The sequence below is a fragment of the Varanus komodoensis genome, unplaced genomic scaffold, assembly GCF_004798865.1.
Source record: "Varanus komodoensis strain SLA01 unplaced genomic scaffold, ASM479886v1 scaffold129, whole genome shotgun sequence".
Taxonomy (NCBI): domain Eukaryota; kingdom Metazoa; phylum Chordata; class Lepidosauria; order Squamata; family Varanidae; genus Varanus; species Varanus komodoensis.
In genome coordinates this window covers 149,949-174,138 of record NW_025335373.1, presented here as the reverse complement: position 1 = coordinate 174,138, position 24,190 = coordinate 149,949, and the positions used below count along the sequence as shown (strand labels likewise).

General features: G+C 65.4%; 2 protein-coding genes across 2 annotated transcripts in view; both read right to left on the bottom strand.

Annotated features, from left to right (window-relative positions):
- GBX1 (gastrulation brain homeobox 1) overlaps positions 1–8,665 on the bottom strand; it is a 9,166-nt gene extending 501 nt beyond the window's left edge. The window contains exons 1-2 of the mRNA XM_044422530.1: positions 8,197–8,665; positions 6–84 (exon numbers count right to left, since the gene is read on the bottom strand). Coding sequence (XP_044278465.1) covers positions 6–84; positions 8,197–8,665 — 548 coding nt within the window. The remainder of the gene's footprint in view (positions 1–5; positions 85–8,196) is intronic.
- A 3,345-nt stretch (positions 8,666–12,010) lies between these two features.
- On the bottom strand, positions 12,011–21,654 carry ASB10 (ankyrin repeat and SOCS box containing 10). The gene is made up of 5 exons (XM_044422515.1): positions 21,387–21,654; positions 16,855–17,122; positions 15,468–15,972; positions 12,955–13,068; positions 12,011–12,668 (listed from the first exon to the last, which is right to left on the bottom strand). Exons 1-5 carry the CDS (start codon positions 21,652–21,654, stop codon positions 12,483–12,485), a joined length of 1,341 nt encoding a protein of 446 aa, XP_044278450.1. The 3' UTR covers positions 12,011–12,482.
- Positions 21,655–24,190: the final 2,536 nt, after the last annotated feature.

Genomic DNA, 24,190 nt, shown 5'->3' with positions numbered 1-24,190 from the left:
CGTCCTCTTCCCTGCCGCTGCTGCCCGCCGCCTCCCCGGGCCGCCGGTCCAGCTTTTCCTCGTCGGAACTGTAGGATTTTCCCTCTGCGAGCCAGGACAGACACAGACAGACAGACAGACGGAGACGTCAGGAGGGCCGTGCGCGCAAGCGGGCAGGCAGAGGAGCGCGCCCCTGCGGCCGCCAGCCGTGCTCGGTGCAGAGGGCTGCCCGCGGACGGCTGCCAGCGCGGACCCTTTGGCCGCACCGGAGCGCCCCCCTCCGCGCGAGCGCAGCGCGCCCAGGGCACGCAGGGCGGCCGGCGCCTCCCCCCGCCCCGCGCCACAAGGAGGGGCCGCCCGTGGGCGAAGCATAGCGCCTCGCCGCTGCCCTTGCCCAGGCCCAGTCTCGTGCCTGTCCTCGCAGCACAGTGGGACCGGCCTCCTTCAGCCGCCGGCCCTCGAGTGCGTCCAGGTCTCCCTGTGTGCACCCATCGACAGCAGCCCTCCGGCAAAGGAGAATGTTCCCGTCCTCCCTGGAGATGCTACCAGGGATGGGACATGGGAGCTCGCGGGAGCAAAGGAGGGGCTCAGTCGCAGAGCTGAGCCCCCCCACCAGTGACTGGGAGGGGGTAGGTGTCTGGGGCAAAGATCTCGAGGTCTCTCCTGCCCAAGCACAAAGCCTCAAGTTGGGCGACAACAGCTAAGGCAGAACATGCGCACAAATGCGATGCCCATGAAATCCAAGCTGTCCCGCCTTGGTTGGGCCATGGCCTTGAAGGGCCCAGAGAAGCTCAGAAGCCACAGATCTTTCCCTCTGCGAGGCCCTGCCCCATGGAGGATGGGAAGGGTGGCCTGGCCTGGGAAAGGTCTGGACTGTAGCAGGGGCTGCCCTGCCCTGCTCATCAGCCCTGGTGGCAGCCCCTCACTCCAGGAAGCCCCCCAACTATCACAGTCTGGTCAGACAGGTGACTGACCAGGTTCTTCCAAGGAACAATCCACACGGCACTGGAGATCCACGTCACAAGTCCGGATCCAGAGACCGACATGCACGGGCTGGTTCTCCAAGCCACAGTGAGAGGGACAGGCCGTGGTGCCAGCCTTCTCCCAGTGCACATGTCAGCCATGCGCTGGCCAGAGTTCCCTGGTCACCTTAGCTGTTGCAGCTGGTGGGACCACCTGAGCCAGGTGGCGTGGCTTCTCTAAGCATGGCCCGGATGTCTCATCAACCTCAAGCAACCCCTGAGCGGTCGCTGGGCAGCTGCCCCAAAACACCTCGGGCAACCCAGGCGATCCAGCCAGCACGGGACCCGGCCGGACTTGTGGTGGAGCTGAGGCGCTCCCACGGCTTGTTAGCCACAGTCACGCAAACCAGGCCTAGAACAGAGCACTGAAAGGAGGCAGGATGGAAGTCAGCCGTGAGCAACAGACGTCCCACTGACTCGGTTAGTGCCCCTGAACTACGACCAGGTCTGGGTCTGACCCACATCGTCTTGCCCAAGCAGTCAGGCAAACTGAGCCAGCAGTGACGACGCCCGTCGCAGCCACATTTCTTGGCACACACTCTCACTGTTGATGTCTCTGCAGATGCGCCCCCAGGAAGAGTCCAGACATTCAGGCAACTGCCATGACCCGAGTCAACAAGCATTCAAGGGGTTCTATTGCCATGTGGGAACAGGGAGCTTGCGGGGGTGTGGAGGGGGGCGCCACCTGCGGTGACTCTCAGCTTCCTGACTCTGCTGCTCCTCAGAGACTCAGCTGTGCTCTTCCCTGGCTGCCCCTCATCCCACGGCTGTGGCATGAGGTCCCCTGGAAGGGACAGCTGCAACCCTGAACTCTTTCGACTTCTGCAGGGGAAGCAGTTGAGGGGAGACAGTTTGTGCGCATGCGCTGGGTGACGAGGTTCTGACGGCAGGCTGCTGCTCACCCGACATAATTTACCTGGCAATGAGCTGCAGGGCCCACAGACGCCAGGCTGCACACACAGCCCTAAATGCATCGTGCGCTGCATGAAGGTTACCCAGCCCTTGCGCCACCTATGCTCACCAGCTTCACCTTCACGCAGAATCTCCAGGCAGGGGGCACCTGTTCAGCAGGGTGGCTGCGCTCCCCCCGCATGCTCTGCATCCACCCATGGGCTAAAGGGCCTGGGGTGGGTTGCCCTGCAGTGCGGTCCCGGCATGAGCATCCGGCTGGCCCCGAAGCGCATTCTGCTGGACCTCCCCAGATGGGGTGCGGCACCCTGGCAGGCCGAGCCACAACCCCCCCTTCATCCCGCATGGCTTAGCATCCAGCAGGAGAGCCAGCTGGGTCCTCAGCGTGCTCTTGGCCCCTGCCCGCCTCGGCGGGAAGGGGTCTTTTGGGCAGGTTCCACCCAGCACTCTGGGAAGCAGCCCAGCCCAGCCAGAGCTGGCACAGCCATGGGGCAACGCCTTGGTGGTGCTGCCGGGCCATTCCTGCTTGCATGCCAGGGCCCGGCTCTGAGCAGCGGGTGGTGGCTGCTCTGGGTCCACAGAGGCAGCCTCTTCCTGAGGCGACTTGCTGCGGTGACGGGGTGCACCTCCATCAAGAGTTACCCCCGTGGAGCCCTGGCCCTCACCAGCCAAGGAACTGGGGAGGCTCCCCCACAAATGCCAGGCAGCCCCTTCTGGATTGGCCCAGGTGGGCTCTGCCCTGCAAAGACAGAAGGCAGCCCAGCACACAGGCGCAAAGGCGGCTAGGCCAGGTCAGGCTCCCTCTGCCTGTGCAGGAGTTCTCCACCGAATTAAGTCCCGGACCAGGAGCTGGGCTTGCACTGCGATCAGCCATGCCGACGCCAACAGGAAGGTCAAGGGGAAGCTTCCGCCCCAGCTGCCTCCAGTGGGGCAGGGCCTGGTGAAGTGCTGTGCAGAGAGGCCCGCAACCACCGAGGAAAACTAAACGGCTTCCTTCGGGACTGAGGAGGGATGACTTGCTGCCCGAAGAAACTTCGGCAGCCATGCCTAGCTGAAGAGCTGCCTCAGCTCCTCCCGTCCAGAGAAAGCTGGAGGGGTGCAAATGGGTCAGATGTGGCTTCCACTGGAGAAGACCACGGTTGTAGAGGGCTGATTCATGGCAACCATGGAGATGGGCTGGGAGAGGGACGATGATCTGTCAGAGGTGAAGAGAGAAGATCCTGTGGACACTCTTAGCACAGGATTTGGGTATCTTTGAATTCCCATTGCTGGATGGAGGGGGGCAAGGCCAGCGATGCCGTTCTTGAACATCCAAAGAGGCCCAGAAGGTGACTGGACACGACTCCTTGATGGAGGAAGAAGGCGCTGCAAGACTGCAGCCCTCCTGCCCCCCAGTGCCAGGGGGTCCCACACCTCACCCAGTGGAAGGCAGAAGTACCTGCGCGATCCCCCCCTCCCCCCACATGTGCTTGCATAGCCCGCGTTTGCTCAGGCCTGCCTCCTGGCATGGCGCAAAAGGCCCCTTCTCAGCCTCGCTGGGATTTGTGGGGGGGTCAGGGGGTGCGCTGGGTGGAGGCACGGCCTGGTAGGGCCTCTTCCCTCTGCTGCAGAGTCCCTGCCCAGAACATGGAGGAGCCACCCACCCTCCTTCAGGGGCGCCCCACTGGCTGGGCCCCCACAGCACACAGCCCACGGCAGGGCACTCTCCGCGGCTCTTTGCCGTAGACTGTGGCAACGCCTCTGCACCTTGCCAGGACAGAGGCCGGCGGGGAAGACGGCCGCCGTTGCCGACCTGTGAACACGCCAGCCTTGGTCTGGCATCGCCACCGCCACACCGGCCCGCAGAGCTGCCTGCAGCAGGGCACCCCCTAGTGGCCACCAGCAGGCCTGCAGGCTCGCCACCAAGCCAGCCTGCTGTGCCTGGGCAGCGGGTGCACATGGGGGTCTCCTGGCCCACAGCCCACGTGAGCGACTCTGAAGGCACCTGAAGGGCCGGCAAGTCAGCCCCGCTCTGAGCAGCGCCCGGGGACAGGCAGTCCTCGCAGCGCAGCCATGCACCAAGGGATGCTGAGCAGCTGCACCGGCTCAGAGCGTCTTTCAGCCCTGATGCAGCTGTGGCGCTCCTTGTTGCCCCGGGAGCCACTTTTCCCACTTTCTGCTCCTTTTGAACCCAGGGTAGGGGCACGTCCCCCACCAGCAGAAGGGGGCACCCTCCAGGGAGGGGTCCTGGTGTCTGTGCGGAAGCCCAGAAAGACGCGCACGGACAGGGGAGGAACGCTGCCTGGTGCGCCAGGTGGACCTAAGGAAAGCCGGTGAGCGAGAGCAGGGCAGGAGCCCCCAAGGCCTTTGCCTCTGGGCCGGTCCCCTACCAGATGGTTTCCTCTAAGGCTGAGAAGCTGCCCCGCTGGAAGGCCGGTGGGCCCCACGCCTGCAGAAGGTCCCCAGTTCGGGCCGGGCAGCACCTCCAGGCGGGCCAGCTCCAGGCAGTGCCGGCAGTGCTACGCTGGACGGGCCAGTCAGCTGCCTTGGAGGGGTAGCGTCATCAGACCCTCCCAGGAACTGACTCATCTGCAGGCCATGCAAGTGAGCTGGGCACCTGCTTTTCACATGGATAAATTCGGATCAGATTGGGAAAAGCTTGAGAAATTCGGACCAGGTAGAAACATAGAAACAGAGCGAGTCAGAAGGGGACTCCAAGTAGATCCAGTGCACAAAAGCACAAAGTGAGGCGCCCTTGTGAGTGCCTGGAAGACGGCAAAACCAGCCTAGGTGGGCAAGCTCACTCTGCAGCAAGGCACATCATTCCCCACATCTGCTTTTCACTCGGCAAATCCCACATGCTCAGGGGTGGCTGCCAGTCCCAGGGGGCAGGGAGCCCTGCTCAGCAGGAAAGCCCTTGCCCACGGGGAGCACACGGGTGACTCTGGCACACGCCCCACCTCCCGTGTGCTCCTGAACACGCTACTGCTTGCTGTGAGCCACATGCCGGGACCCATGCGCTCCAACCTCGGTGGTATGGGGCCCTTCCCAATTGCTGCCCCTTGGCTGAATCCTGCCCTGGGAAGGAAGGGCCTGAGCACTGGTTAGACCCCCACAGCTGGTGGTGGCTGAGCCACAGGTTAAATGTGGTCCTGGGATACCAGAGTAAGGCTCCTGCCCCGCATTCCAACACAGAGAGGCGCACACGAGCCCCTTAGCCAGGTATTAAGGCCCCTCTGCTGGCTTCAAGCTTGGAAATATCTCCAGCACACTCCTGCGAGCCCAGAGCTGATGGGGTACAGAGACTGGCTTGCCCCTGTGTCCTTTCCGCAGGGCACCCCAGGAGGGACGGACCCCGCAGCCACACACCAAGCCTCCAGCCCTCAGCCCCACTCTGAGCAGCAGAGGGCCTGCTTGGCAGGAGAGGAGCCTCATGCAAGCCCAGCAGCAGTGTTCGAGTAACTCCCCCTCCCCAGCTATGGTGCAGGAACCTTTCACCCGTCCTTCCAGCAAGCCCATGCATGCTCCCCAGTAGCCACGCTTGCCCTGCAGCCCACACTGCCAGCAGGGAGCCAGTCCCCAGTTCTCTGAAGCAGCTCACCCTGGTGGCATGCCAGCCTGCCCCAAGGAGCTGTTTGCGGCACCTGGTTCCACGGCTCTGGGGCGGCATCTGGAGCATAGGCTGCCCGAGGTGGGAGAAGGGGGGCAGCCGGGGCAGGCCGCTGGTCCTTCCCAGCTCGGACTGATGCGTGCTTGCCCCCCCCCCCCCCCCTGCGTGTCCTGCCGGGCCAGCGCCCCCTCTCCTTGGAGTCTGGGAAGTGGCTCAGTCCAGCAAGAGGCAGGGCAGCTCGGCTGTCCATGCAGCCTCGCAGAGGATCAGCTTCATCCCGGTGGGCTTGGACTGGCGCATCAGGAGCTGGCAGGGAAGCTGCAGCAGAGGCTGCCCCGAGTCCTGCAGCAGGGGCAGCTGTGCCAGCGGGCAGGGAGCCTCCTGGTGAGGTGGCATTCGGTGGGGGGTGGGCATGAGAGAGCTTGAGGCAAGCGGTCCAAAATGCCCCAAGAGGCAGTCTGGGAATCTAGGCTGGCATCGGCCGAAAGCCTCTGAAACTGAGAGGATGGATGGCGAGTTTGATGATCTGGCATGTCAGGGGTCTGTTTGAACCCACAAAATAATGTTAGCTGATTAAGTGTCTGTCTTTTAACCTATGAATGTATGCAATTTACACAGATTGGGATCATCAGCAAAACCTGGCAGAGGGTGCAATTTTGTGGGGTTGAAGGCACTTTTGGAGAGGCTGCAATGATCTACTCAGATGGTTTATCAAGAAAAGGTCACCTTCCGTACTACATTTCATAGGGTGGTTGACATACCCTCCCTGAGATGCCCCCCCCCCCGAGCTGGACCTCACCCTCATTAAAATGGGGCGCTCTCTACCAAGAGATCAAAGTCAAGACAGTGAGCACACAAGCCTCACGCATGCCTGCCTCACACATGCCTGCCTCACGCATGCCTGCGTATAAGCAAGCACCTGGGAGTCGGGGGCCGGGCTTGAGGCACCGCCACAGCTCCTGGGACTCAAGCTCCTGCCAGGCTTGGTGCCGCGGTGCATCAGGACCCCCACTTTTCATGCGCTAAACTGGAAGGCTGAGTGGGCACCTGGGATGCGGGCAGCACCTTCAGACCCTCCACCTCTGAGTGCAGCGTGCGCTGGAACGAGACTTGGCTGCCACCTGCCCCTGCTGCTTTTACCCAGTCGAATTTCATGCTGCCCGAAATGCAGACTCCCAGCTGCCACGGCCCAGCTCGGGATTCCTGCAAGGCCTGGTACGAGGAGGGGAAGGGTTTGGGACATGGTGGCGTGGGTGCTGCAAAGCTGAGGGCAGAAGACTTTCCCTGAGAAGAAGCTGGGCCACTGAGCCGCAAAGCCGAACATGTGGGGACGGGGCTCTGGGGCGCCCTTCAGATCACGGCATGGCTGGGTCCAGAGGCCAAAATCCCTCCAGGAGGAGGAAGCTGCTCCAGTCGGCTTCCTGGAGTGATGGCTGGGCAGGACCAAGCCTTTGGGGGCGGGGAGGGGGCTGAGAGGAAGCGCTGGATTCCGAGGCTGAAGGCAGAGCTGGATTCCAGCTGGGGGGAGGCCAGGAACCGACGGCCCCCTCCCAGCTTGGGGACCAGCACTTGGACACAGCCGCAGCGACGCCTCCGCTGGGCCTCTCCAGGTCCCTCATGCGCCCCCAACTCTTTCGCGCCTGCGAAGGGCTCTGGAGCCTCGCCACTCCGTTCCCCGCCCTGTCCGGCGGGGAGTCTTCCCAGCACCACGGACAGTTCCTCACTCTCTGGTTCTCAGAACAGTGGGGCAGCCCCCCAGTCCGTGGAGAGCAGCACACCAGGGAGGGGGGGAAGCCGCAGGGGGGCCGAAGGAGGAAGGGGCGCCAACAGCTCCTCACCCGGCCCCACGCGCACTTTGCCAGCCAAAGGCGGAGGGTGCTCGCCTGCTGCCCTGGCGGGGTGGCATCTCGTGGCGTGGGGCAGGCAGGTTGGCCGCTTCTCCCCGCGCAGCCTGGGGCGCGGCTGCCTTCCTGGAGGGGGCGCGAAGCAGAGCCTTCGCGGGGCCTCGCCTCGGTCCTTCGGAGCCCCCGATGGGAGGAGACTTTGCGCTGCGGCTTAGTCGGGGAACTTGGCCACCTTCTTCGCGGCGCACACGGCGCTGGCGAGGCGCCGGGCTGTTTGCGCCTCAGGCACCTCCCCAGGACCCGAAGCGAAAGCCGCACCGCGCGAGGGGAAGCGGGTGCGCAGAGGCGGCTTCCCCGCAGAAGCGGCGGGAGCGAGCAGCGAGAGAGGGCTCCTTAGCCGGCTGGGGGGGGGGGAGCAGGGGCCCTGCAGCAGGAGGCCACTGGTCTGGCAGTTCGGGTGAGGCGCTCGGGGTGGGCGCTCAGCCCTGCGGCCCACTCACCGACGGCCTGGAAGGTGCCCGAGAGGGGCGCTGGGTGAGTCCGGCTGGTGTGCCTCTAGCCGGCTTTACGGGGCGGGCGAGCAGGGACACTCGCTTCAAGCCGCGGCTTTGCCCCCAGACCCCTCTCTCCGCGTCGGGCAGTCCCAGCCCCGCTCTTCGAGTCCAGCCGAGCTTTCTTTCCTCCTGGCGCCCTCCTCGCGTCTGCGGAAACTTTCGCCCCGGGAGAAAACTTCTCCCAACTCCCCCTCTCCCCTGGCCGCTCGTCCTTCCTTGGTGGGTTGGCTGCCCCTGCCCTCTCCCGTCTGAAGAGGCTCCATGCCCGAGCTCCGGCGCCATCCCTCCCTGCCACCTACCTGCCATGCCAGGAAAGGGTTCCGAAAAGTGGAGGGGCGGCTCCGGGGGCCCTTTGTCCCGGCTGGGGGGCAGCTCGTCCCGCTCCAAGTTCTCGGTCGCGCTCCGCCGGCGGCAGGGTGGCTCTGCGTTCCCTCGCCCCGCGGCTGGCAGCTCTTGAGATGGGTAGAAGCCGTCGGGGGGCTCGCCGAAGCTCGGCAGGGCCGTGGTGAGCGCCACCATGGAGGGGACCGCCTGGCCGAGGCTGGCGCAGAAGGAATTGGTGAGGCGGCCGGCGAAGGAAGCCAGCGGCGCCAGCGGGGGCAGCCCCGCCGCCGTCTGTATCGGCCCGTGAGGGAGCACCAGCGGCCGGTAGGGCATGAACATCGGGTAGCCGGTGTAGAGCAGGGGGCCCGAGCGCGGGGCTGGCGGCGAGTGCCCGATCAGCGAGTCAATGGAGAAGGCAGCGCCCTGGCCACTGGGTCTCTGCATGGCCGCGGCCCCCGACAGCTACTGGCCGGGCTGCCCGGCCGGGCCCCCCTTGGGCGCCAGACTCCGCGAAAGCGAGGCTCGCCGGACGCGCCGTCAGTCCGGCCCCAGGCACGGCGCGCCGTCCGTCTGCGCGCCGGCTCCGGCTTCCGCGGGTGCCGCGGTGCGCGCCCGCCTCTTCGAGGGCGCCTCTGCCCCGGGAAGCGCGCCGCCACGCCCGCTCGCCGCCCGGCCTCTGCGCTGCTGCGCTCTGCCGCGCCTGGCGCTGAGCCGGCGCTGTCTGCGGCGGGAGGGAGAAGGGGAGGAGACGGCAGGGGAGGGGGAGGGGGAGGGGGAGTCTCCCTGCTTGCCCGCCCGCCTCTGGGCTCATCCATCTTCCTCAAATTCCGCTTGAGTTCCCCCCAGAGGCGCCCGCCCAACGGCCGGGCCAGGGAGCAGCGGCGGGTTCCCACTGGAGCGGCCAAGGGGGGCCCCTGGGAAGGCGCCGCCCCCTCCCGCCTCATCAGCTATTATGGCTGGTGATTGATGATTGCCAATTACCGGCCGGGCGCACAAGGGCCTTTTGTCGGGCGGGGCGGGGCGGGACCAGCTGCTCCGGAGGGGGGGCGGGGAGCGGGCGAGGGCGAGGGGCCGACCCCCGCGGCCAGAGACGCCCCTTCGAGTGCCAGCGGCCGGGATCCTGGGCAGGGACCCCGCGGGAGACCGGGGCGGGCTCTCCGAAGTGCCCGGGTCCTGCGGCGATGATGAGCCGGAGGAGTGGGGCACTTCGTCGGCCGAAGGAGCGCCCCCTCCGCCCGCCATGCCGACAGGCGGCAACGCGCGCCCCTCCTTGGCTTCGCCGAGGGTTTGCCCAGGAATGCGCCCCCCTCGGAGCGCGTTCACGCTCCAGGTCGTCCGGGCGACTGCCGGAGCTCAGCTTGGCCCATCTCGGAGGCGGCAGGCCGTGCCGGGGGCGCGGAGCGGCTTCACGGATCTCCTGAGCGGGGAGGGTGCGCTATGGGGAGCAGCCCGACCTCACGTGAGGCCGCAGCCCCGGGGCAGCCGGCCCCACAAGTAGCTGCTCGCCGCGAGCACGTTCTGCCCTCGAGGCGGGGGTCGCTCGGAGGCACGTCGGTGGCTTCCCCGGGCGGCGCTGGCCGGCTGCGCCTGAATCACCCCCTGACACGCCCGGTCGGAGCGGCGGGCCCTTCTCGCGCAGCCCGCGCCCCGTCTGCAAGGGGAGTTCTTCTGTGCCAGGCGCTGTCGAAGGCCGGGGGGGGGGGCTTGATGGGGGGTCGGGTGCCGATTCCGCCGGCCCGCTTTCCCAGACACCCAGGGTAGGCTTTTTAATGGAAGCCCAGCGACCCCGGCCCACGCGAGGCTCGCTGGGCGCAGGTCCGTCGCCTGGCGGACAACCGTCCTCCGGGTTCCGGCCTCTCCGCCGAGGCGTCCAGCGGCACTCGGGCCATCCCCGCCCTGGAGGGGAGGTGGCGGCGGCGTTTCGGGGAAGCGGCTCCGGCAGGCGCCTCTGCTCCGGGTGCGCTTCTCGGGGCGCGTCCGCGGTCAGGCGCACCTCCGAGGCGGTGCGTTCCCTGCCCCGGAGCGGGCCGTGGCGCCGGCCTTTGCTCTTCGCGGACAGTCCGCCCCATCCTCCCCGAGGAAGTCAGTCAGGAGTCGGACCCAGCAGGTGCGCCGGGCGGAGGCGGGTGCGTGCTTGCGGGCCAGCGACGAGCTAACGACGCCACCTACGATCGCTCGCCCACGTCCGAGGCCGCGCGAGGGAAGGGAAGAGGCCGCGCCCCTCGCTGTTCTCACTTGGGAAGGTCGCGTCCCTCCAGGCAGGCGGGGATGCGGGTCACTTGCCCGGGAGGCAGGAGGCAGGCAGGCAGAACAAAGGGCGGGCTTCTCAGGCGCTGCGAGCAGCGAGGGGAGCCGGCGGGGCGGGGCGCGGCTGCGGGGGGAGCACCACCTCCTTGGCCGACTGGCTGCAGAAGGGCCCTCTGTCTCCGGCTCCGGAGGGCCGCTGCCGCAGCTTGTCCAGGCAGTACCGGCCAGGGGCCTTCCTGAGCACGGGCGGCCCGCTTCGCGCACAGGTCCTGGGTCTGCCTGGAGGGTGGGAGGGCGCGTCCTTCGCTCTGAGACCGCGCCCGGGCCCTCCCCGCTGGAGAAGAGGACGGACCTTTCGCTGGCCTGCGATGAAGCAGCTTCCCTGCCGCGCTTTGATTCACTCCTCTCCGTGTCACGGCTTGACGAAGGTTTGGGGTGGATCCGTCCGTGCTTTCGGCCCGCAGCTACCCGCGTCGAGGGCCGTCCTTGGGCCGAAGGCGGGATATAAATCGCACAAACGCAGCAGTGCCGGCCAGAGAGCGAAGCGCTGCCTCTGGGGCATGAACGGGGGGGGGGGACTCTGCCCCTCCGCGCCCGCCGGCGGCTCTCCTTCCCTTCGTCCGAGGGGCGCGTCTGCGCGTGGGCGTGGAGCGGACCGGTGGACGGAGAGGGCGCGCACCGCACGAGAACGGCTTCGGGCAGGGCAAGCACGCACGGACATCGGGAAGCGGCACTACCAGTGCAGGCAAGGTCGACCTGAGCAAGGGGCCTTCGCGCCGCGGAAAGCGTCCGCGCAACCGGCGCGGGCCTCGCCGCCGGAGCCTCTCGCTTCCCAGCGCTCGCTGCTGCCCCCGCCGATGACTTGATTCGGCTGCCGCAAGTTACAGTTCGGGAAAACTTCTGCGGGAAGCCGGTTCAGGGCCGCATCCGGCCGGCACCAGCCGCGTCCTGCAGCTCCCTCTGCCGGTGGCCTCTGGCAGCGCCGCGGGCCACCGTCAGTCGCCTGGGCTAGCCTAGCCGTTCCGCGGGAGGGCGGGACCCCTAGGGAGATGGGGGCAGGCTCCAGGCCTCCCCTGCTCTGCTCCCCTTCTCTGCCCGTCCCAGATAGCCGTTGAGTGAGTGAAGGCTCGGCCCCCGGACTGAGCGGTCCTACCGGTCCTTTCCAGGGCTCCTGCCGCCTCCACTGCTGCTTCGGCCCGCCTGCCGCACGGGGAGGCCCGCCGGACCCCGAGCGCGTGCGAAATCGCAGTCGCGTCCCGTCCCAGGGGAGAAACGGAGTTGCGGCCTCGGGGTTGCAGGGGCAGCCCTGGGCTGGGGAAAAGCGAGCACGGGCAGGCGGCCTCTGAGGGCTCGAGAGTGCATCGAGTTGGGCGAGGAGGGGTTCGCGGGTGGATCCCGGTTCCGAGGGTCCGCCTCCAGTCCAAACAACGGAAAGCGAGTTGCGAGCCCGGGCGCCGACCGGGCAGACCGCAGGATTCCGGCTGCCACGTTGGAGTCGGAACTCTCCCCCAACCCCAAAGAAGCAGCTCCAGTCAGACCGCGAACAAGCCGAAGGTGCGTGTTTATTGGAGGGAGGGAGGGAGGGCGGATGCCGCGAGGGGGAGCGCAAAGGCGAGCTTCGGGTGCGGATCCCGCGCAGGGCGCTCTTCCGCGCAGGGCCGCTTCCGTTCGGGGCGCATCTCCGCGGGGGCGGGCCGAGCGCAAAGCAGGGGAGCGAGACGGAACAGAGCCGCCCGTTCAGCTGCTCGTTCGTCCAGGAGTCCGTTCAGCCTTGCGGGTGGCGGGCAGGGGCGTCCCGGGGTCCCCCTGGCGCGAAGAGGGCGGCCGCAGCGTCCCTCCTCAGCTGCTTTGCCGCGGCCGCACCACTCGCTCCGACTCCGCTGCTTCAGGGACTGGCGCCCGGCGGGCTCCTGCCAGGCCTTTCCCCTCCCTTTGCCGAGGGGGGCGGAAAAGGCGCGCACATTTCTGTCCCGGCGGAAAGCAGTCCGGAATCGGGCGTGCAGTCCCCACGCCCCTAGTAAAGCACATCCTCGAAGCGGAGCAGCAGGAACTCCTGCAAAAGCGGAGGCAGGCGCAGCTTCGGGAGGGCCTGGAGCAGGCGGCCCTCCAGGTGGCTCCGGAGGGCGCAACGGGCCAGATGCTGCAGGGTGCGGGGGCTCTGGGCCAAGGCGAAGAGCGACTGGAAGAAGCGCTGGTGCTCCTGGGCGGGGGGGGGGGGTCGTCCATGAGAACGTCACAAGGGGAAGTCTGCAAGAGCCGGCGTGAGGGAAGGCGCCTTCCTTCAGCCAGCTCCAGCTTCCGCCCCCTTTCTTTCATCTCTGCCTCCCCCCAGATCTGGCCAGGAGATGCACCTGGCTGGGGGGAAGCAGCAGCTCGCCAGACCCAGCCAGCTGATGGGGTTCCACCCCTGTCCAAATGGAGCACCCTCAAGGAACCGGGGCGCACAGCAGGCCCTGATGGGGGGGGCAGCCACCCCCCCTGCTCACCTGCAGTACCTTCTCTGGGACAGCCTCTGCCCACTCCGCGGAGACCGGCACCCGCTCGTAGCAGTTCAGCAGCACCTCGATGCAGCGGGGGGACGTGTGGCAGTAGCGCAGCACCTGCGGAGGGGAAAGAGGTGCCGATCCCGCGGGGCTCCGCTCTGGAGACGTGGAAGGGAAGCAGAGCCAAGCCCGGCGCACACAGACTCGTGCACCCCACCCTGGTGCTGGCTCCCACAGAGTCCCTTCCTCCGCCCGACTTTTCGGGCTGGCCGAAATCTGGCAGCATTAACTGCCCCTCGTGCAGAGCAGCAGCCTCCATCTCTGCCAGCTTGTGCGGCCTTCGGTCGCCCCTTCTTCTTCTTCGCCTGGCCGAGCAAGCCAAGGGCAAGGCCCGGAAGGCTCACCCCAGGTCACTGGACAACCTGCCCCCAACCGACGCCCGTTGGCCTCCCTTGGCCCAGTGGGGAGCATGGCTGCCCCTTCCCCCTCCGTCAGCCGCTCTGAAGCTGTGCAGCTCCGTTCGATTGCTGCTCCAGCTCATGGACAGAAGGGGCTCCTTCCTGCCTGGGGCATGTCGGGGAAAGAAGGGTGGGCTACAGCAACGAACGAGAACCCCTCACTTGTCACTTTCCTTGTTGATTCGGTATGAGCTGCCCTGCTGCTTTCAATGGAAATATGACCTCTGCCCATTGCACAAGTCGGGATCCCCGCCACGTTTCTAATGGTCCTGATCCATCAGCTGCGTTCACACACCACAAGTAATCGCCCAGAGCCTGGGGCACAGCACCCCTTCCCCCCCACCAAGGTGTACAGGGCCACCCTCATCAGGCCTTTCCAGGCCTGGCTGGGGAGAAAGACCCCAACCCAAAGTGTGGGAGCCGGTGTCACTGCGCCACCACCTCGCCCGGAGACCTGGAGGCACGCAGGCTGACGCCAGGAGAAAGCCCTTCGCCCTTGGCTCGGGAAGGCAGGGCTGAGCACTGGCTCATAGTCCTGCAGCTGAACCAGGGCCTGAAAATGGGGCAGCGTCAAAGCCCATCGAGCTGCACTTTGGAAAGAGGGAACACATATTCTGGACCAGACACAATTGCAGTCCTAGTCACAGAGGAACGGCTGCCATCGGTGGAGCTTCAGAGGGCTCTGCATCACCAGCCATCCGAGGGGTCTCTTTTGGGTAGGGCAGCAGGATTTAGCTCGGCCAACGGAGGTTCTAGACCCACGTGGGCTCAATAGCTCACCCACACGTGTCCCACGGCCAAGAACCCGGATTACCAGATACTCCCATTCACAGGAAAGGTCAAAAGGGCACTCAGTCAGGTTAACAAATAACTATTGAGTGTCCAGAAAGGATTTGGCCAATTCCAGTTTGGGAGACTGCCCTGGCCCAAAGTCACAGAAGCAGCACTCCTTGTTCAACGCTATTTCGTGCACAAGGATCCTGCGGGGAAATTACTAGGAGGGGCTGAGGGAGGTATGCGCACTCTGGGCCGAGCCTCGGGTGGTCCCTGGATGCAGCTGGCGGCCTGCGTCCTGCATAGTGTCGCTTGCCAGATGGCCAAGCATGGATAGGTGCTCCCAGTCTGGAGCCCCCAGAGCAGGACTAAGGAGGCCGCGGTGTGGGATGGTCCCCCCAAGGTCAGCTTGAGGCTAAAGCAGGTCCTGCTTCCAGCCACTTTCTGGGGAAGCATCCTCTGCAGGCCACGTGGACGCTCCCTTGCGAACCCGACTGGGAAACGCTGCAGTACAAGACGTGCTCCCCTCCCACTTCGCCGGCACAACGTGGCCAGTCGCCATGCCAGCTGCCTTCCGTCCCGGCTGCGGCTGCCACCTGCTGCAGGCCGAGAGCACAGCTGTGGCCAGCCCCTGCCCGGCCAGGTCTCAGCGCCAAGGCAAGCCCAGGCTGGCTGTACGAAGCCATTCTGTCCTCATTATCTGCTGTTCATAGGAGATTAATTAGTGTTAGTTGTGGATTTTCCTGCATTTTCCCAAAGGGGAGAGCAACCCGCCAAGTCTGGGAAGACGATTCACCCTCTTGGAGAAGGCCACCATGAGCAGGTGGGGGGCACTCGGGGAGGGAACAGGTGTCCCAGGCCACCCCTCTTCTCGGCTTTGGCCCTGCCCGCAGCGGTGGAGGCCGCTGGGGCAGTGGCCAAGGGCCCCCTGGAGCAACCCTCGTGCCCTCTCCTCCTGCAGGGGGCAGCCGTTTCCCTTGTCCCAGGACGGCGGCGGCTCTGGCCGTGGGGCCCCCGGCAGGGTCTCAAGGAAGGAAGCCCCACATCAAATGTGGCCCCCACGGCATAACAGGCCGGGAGGGGCTTCACTATGCAGCGCACCTTGCCTCGCCCGCTGGGACCATTTCTCCAGGTTCTCTCCCCTGCGTTCAAGGAGTGGGCAAGCAACGTCCCCGCCAGGGCACCCAAGTGCAGGCCGGTGCCCTCCCACACCCCTGGCAGAGAAGGGGTGGAACGCTGGCCAGGACTGCGCCCCCAGAGCCTCCCCCGCCCAGCCGTGCGCACCTTGAGCAGCGCTCCGGGCCAGACGCGCACGGCGCCGTGGTTGAGCAAGTGGCGCACGGTCAGCTCCGGCTGGTGCTGCAGCTGGTAGGCCGCCCTCTGCAGGACGTCGTGCAGGGGCGTGTTGCCGCTGTAGCTCATGCGGTTGACGCTGGCGCCGCGGGAGAGGAGCAGCGCCACCACCCGGTGGTTGGCGGTCTTGCAGGCGTGGTGCAGCGGGCGCTGGAGGTCGCGGTCGCCGGCGTCCACGCAGGCGCCCGCGTCCAGCAGCCGCAGGCACACGGCGAAGTAGTCGCCCGCGGCCTGCGGCGGGTGGGCCTGCGCGCAGGCGGCGTTCAGCGGGGTCTGTCCCTCGGCGTTCCTCGCCGTCGGGTCGGCGCCCCAGCTCAGGAGCAGCTGCACGTGCCCTGCCAGGCCGAGCCGAGCCGCCACGTGCAGCGGGCTGTCCTCCTCCTCCTCCGAGCGCGCGTTCACGCTCGCGCCCTGGCGCAGCAGCAGCGCGGCGCACCTGCGGGAGAGACGAGCGCGAGGGAAGGCTCCGGCAGGGCGGCCCGGCAGCGGCGCAGCGAGCGCGCCCGCCCGCCCCCCGCCCGCCCCCCGGTGGCCTCGCCCGCGCAGCCTCCGCGCTGCCAGGGCCAGCCCGCGCCCAACGCGCCGCCCGCGAAGAGCCTCGGCAAACGCGGCGGGCCGGGGGGCTCCCGCCTCCGCGCTCCTTCGCGCTGCCCGCTTCCCGACTGCAAACCGCTTGGGCAAAGGCCTCGGGAGGCTGGCAGCAAGGAAAGCCCCCACGGGGGCATTCATGGGCCGCGCAGGTTCTTGCCTCGGCGCGGGCGCGGGCAGCTTCGCCCCAGGAGAGGCTGCATTTTCCCAGCGCTCTTGGCTGAGCGCGAGGAGAAGGCGATACCGGCCCGTTGCCTCTCGCAACCGTGCCCGGGCTGGTGTCTGCGGCCTCCTCTCCTTCCGTGGCTCCTTGAAAGTGTATCCAGGGCTGCCCAGCACCGCCGCCTCAACCCGGGGCCGAGCAAAGCCCTCGCCCCGCAGGCAGCGACGGCGACCCCCATCACCCTCGGCGCACTCCTTGCCCGTGGGGCCGCCTCCAGAGGACGAACGCTGGTGCCGTCCTCTCCGCATCTTTCTGCCCCAGCCTCGCGGCCCGCGTGCCGAAGCCGGGCACCCGGCTCGAGGGAGCCGGAGGAGGCGCCTGCTGACCTGCCCTCCCGGGCCCCTGCCGGCCTCCCACCTGCCACGAACCGCGGCCGCAGCGCCGCGCCCGCGCCCCGCGGTCCCTTTCTCAGCGGGCATGGCCGACCGCGCGGCATCGCCCTTTCGGGCAGCCCGGGCGAGGGAGCTCCATGGCCGGGGGCGCACAGGGTCGAGGCGCGGCACTCACTCAGCGGAGCCGGGGCTGCGGCACAGGTGGAGCGGCTGGAATCCCTCTTCCGAGACGGCCTCGGGGTCAGCGCCGAACGAGAGCAGCAGCCGGGCGCATTCCGTGGTGCCTGCCGCGCAGGCCGCGTGCAGCGCCGTCTGGCCCCCCGGCGCCAGGTCCACGTCCGCCCCGCGGAGCAGCAGGTGGCGCAGGCAGTCCAGGTAGCCGCGGCTGGCGGTGATGTGCAGTGGCGTGGTGAGCTCCTGCTGGTAGGTCAGAGACCACAGCCCTGAGGAGAGGAGTACGCGGCGCGCGTCAGTGCGGGCGAGGGGCGCGCCGGGGCGCAGGCAGCTGGTCGCACGCTCAGCGCCGCGCCTAAGGCCCGCGGGGACGCCGACGGCGGGTGCGGGGGCACGGGCAGGACGCGGCGGAAGCGGATGCCACCCTCAGGCCCGCTCAGCCGAGCGAGGCCCGGGCCAGCACCCGCAGCCTCGTCCCGATGTCGGCGCCGCAGCTCGGCAGGGGCTCAGCCGCGTCCGCGGCCCCGGCAGCGGCTGCCTCCGAGCTCCTGGTCGCCGAGCCCGAGGCTGTGGCCGAGGGGAAGCCGCTGCTTTGCACGCAAGAGGGAGGGCTGAGGAGGACTCCGCGGAAGGCTGCGCGGGCTGGACGGCGGGGTCCGGAGCATTGCCGAACGGCCCCGCTGCTCCCGGCTGTCCCGGGACCCTTCCGCGCCTGCTCCCTCTTCCCGGCCTCGGGCTCAGCGAGGGCCGGGCCGGGCCGTCCCCCCGCCCAGCGCCCCCCGCGGCGCACTCAACCAGCGGGAGTTGGAGCGGTAGCTCTTCCACTCGTCCACGTCGCTGGTGTCGAAGACCGCGTTGGGGCCCACGCCGCTCTTTGGGTCCCCCAGCAGGCCGAGGAGCGCAGAGCTGTCGCCTGCCAGAAGGGCTTGCCAGAAGGCCTGCGCCGCGCCCTCGACTTTGCGCGTCACGAGGGGGTCCATGGCCTGCGCGTCTGCCTGCGGGCCAAAGTGCTGCCGCCCGGGAGAAGGACCCGCGCGGGCTGGTGGGGCGGGAGGGGTCGGTGGCAGCCCCCGCGTTCTATTCTGGGCGCCGCGAAGGCCTCTTAAAGGAGACGCGCCGCAAGCGAAGCTCGGAGGCGGGCGCGGGCGAGAGGGAGGCGGGCGCGCTGGCCCGCGGAGGTGCTGGCGCCTGTCTTCGGCTCGTCCCGGCAGAATTGCGGCAAACCGCGCCTGGGCGGGGCTGAGCTCCGGGGCTGCTTTCGTGGACAGCTCAAGAACGAGCCCAGGAGAGCCTCTGCAAGGGGGCAGAACTGGTTGGCGTGGGGGGCCGGGCCCCCTTACAACTGGCCTGGCCTCCCTCCCTCCCGTGCCCAACCACTGAAGCTCCCTGGGCAGCTCACAAGAGCACATTAAACATGCAATGAAATAGTTGGGCACATGTGCCTGCAGCCACGGGAGAAGAGGGACCTGGAGGCTGGCGAGGGAGGAGACGGCTGGGTTTCCGGCCCTCTGCCACTGGGTCGCTGATGCCGGCCCCCGTTCCATTCTGTTTCCATGCCAAGCCAGCCTGTGTGCTGCTCCACTGCATCTTGTCACGAACTGATCCCTGCCCCTGCCGTTCCGGCCACTGCTGCGCTTGTGAGATTTCGGGGAGCTGGTTGACTGCTGGCTACACATGAGTCAACCGTGTGATGTGGTGGTCAAGAGAGCAAATGCCACCCTTGGTTGCAGAGCCAGAAGCGTGGCTTCTAGATCGAGAGAGGGATTACTGCCACTCTATACGACTCTGCAACTGGAACATTGTGTTCAGTTTTGGGCCAGGTTAGAGTCAGTGCAGCGTAGGGCCACAGGGTTGGTGGCCGGTTTGCAGGGTATGAGACTGAGGGAACTGGGTCTCTTCAGCCTGGAGGAGACTCAGAGGGGATCTGTTGGTGACATGCAGGTATGTGAGGGGCTGTCACACGGAGGTGGGTAGAGACCTGTTCTCCCCTGCAGAGGAAGGCAGGATGCGCTCCAACACAGCCAAGCTCAGGGAATCAAGGTTCAATTTGGATGCCAGGAAGTACTTCTTGATGGTTAGGATCTCAAGGGTGTGGAATGGGCTTCCACAGGAGGTGTTGGAGGCCCCCTTGGTGAGAGTGTTCAAGGACAGGCTGCACACACACATGGTGGGCATGTTGTGAGCAGAACTGGCCAGAGCTGGGGGTCAGACTAGATGGCCCAGGAGGACCCTTCTGACTCGCTCTGTTCCTATTTTCCCATGGGGCTGACCAGACTTTGCCCAAGGAGCCTGTCCTAGTCTTGCTCCCATGCACACTCTGGGGAGTCACCGCAGCTGATTAGCCAGCCTGCACCCCCCTCTTGTCCTCCAAGCGGGTCATAGGTGCAAAAGGGTAGAAGTCCTCGTGACTGTCCCCCCCATGCTGGTTCCACGACTTCTGCATGCAGTGCCCAGCGTGACAGTCGGAGAACCCTCGGAGAGGGCAGAGGACAGACGGGCTTTCCTTCGCCGAGGTCGCAACAGCGCTGCATCAGGGAGGCTGCAGCCGTGCCCTGCCCTGCCCGGTGGGGTCAGGGCGAGATGGCCTGCAGGTGCCTCCTGCGGAGAGCCCCCAGCACAGGGCCTGGCTCCGGGCGGACGCTTTCCCAGTGCTAAGGCGAGCGCTCGGGGTCTGCCGCACGGAGGTGTCGATGGGAAGCAGCAGCAGGGGGACGCCGGCGCCTCAGTCTTCTTCCTCCCCGACTTCCAGAAGGGCCACCCGCTGAAGGGTGGGGGCTGCAGCAGGGCTGGGCGGGAGGCGTGAGGAGGGAGGGGCAAGTGCAGGGCAGTGTTGAGCAACAGAGTTCACTTCCGAGAGATCCCGCGATGGCGTCAAGCTGAACTGGGCAGGTTCATGGAGGAGAAGGCTGTGCATGGCTCCTGGTCCTCGCAGGATCACAGCAGGGACCGGAAGGCCCGCGGCCCACCCCCTGCCCAGTGCCAGACAGCCCGCTGCACCTTGAAGGCCTCTGGCGTGGGAGAGCCCATCCCCCCCGGGCCCCTGTACGCTGGAATGGTCGAGGAGAGGTCCTGGCCTGCCTCTTTGGCCAGCCCTTCACGTGCATGCAGAGTGCTGTCGTACCTCCCCTCGGCCGTCTCTTCTCGAGGCTGAACATGCCCCGCTCTCTCCATCTCTCCTAAAAGCAGTTTGTTGTTACTCCCTGGTTCATCCTTGCTGCCCCCTTCTTCAACTGTGGTGCCCAGAACTGGACGCGGGACTCCAGGCGAAGCCCCACAAGGGCTGAGTGGAGGGGAACTAGGACTTTGCGGGGTTTGGAACGGTGGCACCATGCCACCTCCAGACACAGGCGCACTGTGCCCGTCTCCACCGGTTACGGGGGAACACCAGGCTGCAACTGCGCTCACTGTACCCATGCATCTTCCCCCCAGCAGCTGGCCGGCTACTGTGCATGTACAATGCAGGCCTGGCCCGAAGTGGCAATTTGGGTTCTTCGCAAAGATTTCAGAAGGGTTTTATTGCTACCCATCAGCCTTGTAGATCCACAGTAAGATTCACCCGAGACTGAAATACATGCTATTTTCATATTTCATCACACAGAAATAATTTTCATGACTCTTCTTGTTCCCAAAATGTGCATTTGGCAGTTAAAAATTATCTTCCTCATGAAGAACATAAAAATACATGAGGAGTCAAGCTGGTTACACCAAAACCCTGAATAGTTGTCTCAGTTTCCAGTCCCTCTCCAACTCTGCAATATTCTTCCCGAGGTGAGGCAAGACCCAGATATAGTATTCCTGATTCCTGCGGTCAGATAGCAGAGTTGTGCAAGGGCACCATGACTCAGGCAGTTCTACTTGCAGTGCCTCTCCCAGTGAAACCCAAGCGCGAGCTCAGCCCTGAGTGCAGCCGCACACCGGAGGTCCTTCGCACTGCGCTGTTGCCACAAGCTTCTTGGTCAGCCGCCACTAGCCCAGAGCTCACTGGCTTTTGCATGAAAGACAGAAACAGCGCGACTCAGAAGGGGCCTCCTGGGCCATCTAGTCCGATCCCCACTCCGAGCGGCTCTGCTCACGACACGCCCACCATGTGCATACCCAGCCTGTCCTTGAACACCCTCACCAATGGGGCCTCACCCACCTCCCGTGGAAGCCCATTCCACACCCTCGGGGTCCCGACAGTGAGGAAGTGCTTCCTGGCATCCAAATGGAACCTGGGTTCCCTGAGCTTTGCTCCGCTGGGTATTAGTCTTCGATATGTGTTCAGAATTGCAGTGTTAGCTGTTGTTTCTTTAATTCAAGCTATAGACTGGCTCTTACATTCTGGAATAACAGCTAATTAAAATGGTCAATAAATTATTATAATTAATAGAAACCTTTCCCAACATTGTTAAAAGTTTTCATCACCCCAACTAGCTTGGGTTCAGCCCTGCTCAGTCCAACTCCGGACCCTGCATGAGCGTCACGCGCTCCTGGACAGGTGCTTCGACATTTGCCTACGAGGTGCGAGTCCGGCACTTCCGCCACTCCTCTTACCCCATTTCTGGCTTGTCCAGCGCAGGTCACTGCTCTGGGTGTGGATGACCAGGTTGACCTCCGCACGCTCTGAGAAGTGCCGCTGCACCCCGGCCAGGTCCCCCGTGTAGAGGGCGTTCTGCAGCACCATGTCCCGGCATTCCAGGGGCTCCCGGTGGGCGCTCGTGCTCAGCCCTGGACAGGATCCCGGCCTCCTGGCACAGTCCCAGCCCCGTTGCCACGGCTGCTGCCGCAAGGAACGCCACCTGGAGGACGAGGGCCTTGACATGGCTCCCCGAGGCAAGTGGACTCCGTCTCCTGGGCTGCTGCCGAGCCGTGCCCGTCCGTGCAGAGCGGTGTGCCGCTTGCCGTCTCGGCCTGACTCAGCCGTCATAAATAGCTGTGGCCTGCCCGCTGCCAGCTCGCTTATCGCCTCCTCCCAAAATACACTTGGCATTTGAGCCAAGGCAGGTGTTTTGTGTCAGGCTTGGCCTATGCCACCAAGAGTAGCACATGCTCCCAAGCATGTGCAGAGTGCCTCTCATTGGCATGGAAAACTCACAACCCACTACTTGCACCTGGGACCGGGGAGGCACTCCCTGGGCAGCCGGGCAGGTCGCTCAACTCCCCCGCCTCCAGTGCGGTTTCTTACAGAGATTAACAGTCCTGGCAGGGCCACAGAGTCCCTGCTGCTGAAACAGAGGGTAGGGGAAAACGCTGCAGGCACAGCCAGGAGCCCCGGGCTCAGCCAGCTCCCCCAAGGAAGCCCAGGGCTCAGCCAGCTCCCCCAAGGAAGCCCCGGGCTCAGCCAGCTCCCCCAAGGAAGCCCAGGGCTCAGCCAGCTCCCCCAAGGAAGCCCCGGGCTCAGCCAGCTCCCCCAAGGAAGCCCAGGGCTCAGCAAAGCTCTGTGTGCTGGGATGGCAGAGGTGGCTGCAGGCCACCCATGTCTCCAGCTCTCCACCTTTGGGCCGGACGTGCCCGGAACCTCCGCTGGCCCTCTCTGGCCTTTGGGAGCCCAGGCCAGACCCCGTGGTGCCAGGATGAGGCACAAGCCTCCCGGAGGCAGCTCCTGTGAAAGGCCCTGCCTGTCCTACGTGCACGCAAGCAAATGGGATGAGCATCTCTGAGCCAAGGGAAGCTGGAGGATGTATCCCCCCCCCCCCCCCCCCCCGGCCTGGGCAGGGACCGATTGCTCCATACCCAATCTGGCCATTGCATGGACCTCTCCCCTCCAGCGGACTGGATGCAATCCCGAAGCCCTGAGGAGGATCGGCCGGAAAGGCCCCCACGCCACGCTTCGCCCATGAACTCTCGGGCGGCCACCTGGCCCCCCCCCCCCCGTGAACTGGGGAGCTCACAGGTGGGAGCCCACAGCCCTCCAGTAGCGACTGGGTTGCAGTTGCCACCCAACCCATGCGGTCCAGCAGCACCTGAAAGGCTGTACTTCTTCGCACCTGCACTGCAGCATTTGGCTTCACGGGATTGAGAGCCCCAAGCGAGGTTATCTGGGGTGTCCATAAAAAGCAGAAGGGGAAATAGAAAGGCAACACACCTGGACAGAAAACAGCCGAGAACCTGGAAGATGGGTCCACACATCCCACAATTTAAGAAGTGGGTCCAGCATAGCAGGACAGCTTTACAAACTTGGAATCGGAGCACATCACTGTCAGAAGGGGCCTGTAAGCGCGTCCCGTCCAGCCGCATGCAGGACAGATCTTCACAAGGTCTCCATCCCTCATCTGTCACCTGAGCAGCAATTCCAACAGGTGGCAGCAGAGGGTGCTGAGATGGGGGGCAGGACCACCCTATCAGCCCTATGGCGTGGCCCTCATAGGTTGGAAGGGGCCAAGAAGGGCATCAGGTCCGGCCCCCTGCTGCTGCGGATCACCAGGTCATACCATCCCACTCAGAGGGCTGCCTAGCTTCGCCTTGAATGTCTCCAGGGTGGGGGAGCCCCCACCTCTCCAGGCAGCTGCTTCCACTGCCGCATTGCTCTGGCCACGAGGAAGCTTTTCCTGATGTCCAGCCTGGACCTGGGTTGATCATTCCGTGTCCTACACTCTGGCATCAGTGAGGAGAGATCTTGGCCTTCCTCTTTTGACCACCTTTCAGGTACTTACAGAGGGATACCATGTCCCCCCTCAGCCTTCTCTTCTCAAGGCCAAACATGCCCAGTTCTCCCAGTCTCTCCTCACAAGGCAGGCTCTCCAAACCCTGGATCATCTTTGTTGCCCTCTGCTGGACCCTTTCTAATTTTTCTGCATCTTTCTTAAACCTTGGTTCCCAGAACTGGACACTGTATTCCAGATGAGGGTTGACTAGTGAGGAGTATATGGGAACAATCAATTCTTGTAATTTGGAAGTAATACTGCCACTGATGGAGCTCAAGGTAGCATTTGGCATTTTGGCAGCTGCATCACATGGTTGGCTCATATTTAGCCAGCTATCCACAATAACTCTGTGGACTTTTTCTTCTTCAGTTCTGTTCAGCCACGTGTTCCCCAGTGTGTAGGACAGACCATCCCAGAGTGCAGGACATGGAGTAACAGGCTCAAGTTTCAGGAAGCCACCTGCTGGCTAGACACAAGGAGAACTTTCTGCCTGTTAGAGCAGTACAGCAGTGGAACCCCTGGCCTGGGGAAGTGGTGGGCTCTCCCACACTGGAGGCCTTCAGGATGCAGCTGGACGGCCATCTCAGAGGAAGGGCTTCACTGGGAGTGCCCCACACTGAGCAGGGGGTGGGAACCGATGCCCCCGGCCCCTCCCACCTCTACCATTCCACGATTCTGTGGTGCAGCGCATGAAGGACCAAGCTCCCTTTGCAG

Coding starts and splice junctions, on each gene's coding strand:
- ASB10 (XM_044422515.1), bottom strand. CDS start 21,654: ATGTCAAGGCCCTCGTCCTCCAGGTGGCGTTCCTTGCGGCAGCAGCCG. Junction 17,123..21,386: donor CTGGACAAGCCAGAAATGGG/GTAAGAGGAGTG, acceptor TCCTCTCCTCAG/GGCTGTGGTCTCTGACCTAC. Junction 12,669..12,954: donor TCCCAGAGAAGGTACTGCAG/GTGAGCAGGGGG, acceptor CCCCCCGCCCAG/GAGCACCAGCGCTTCTTCCA.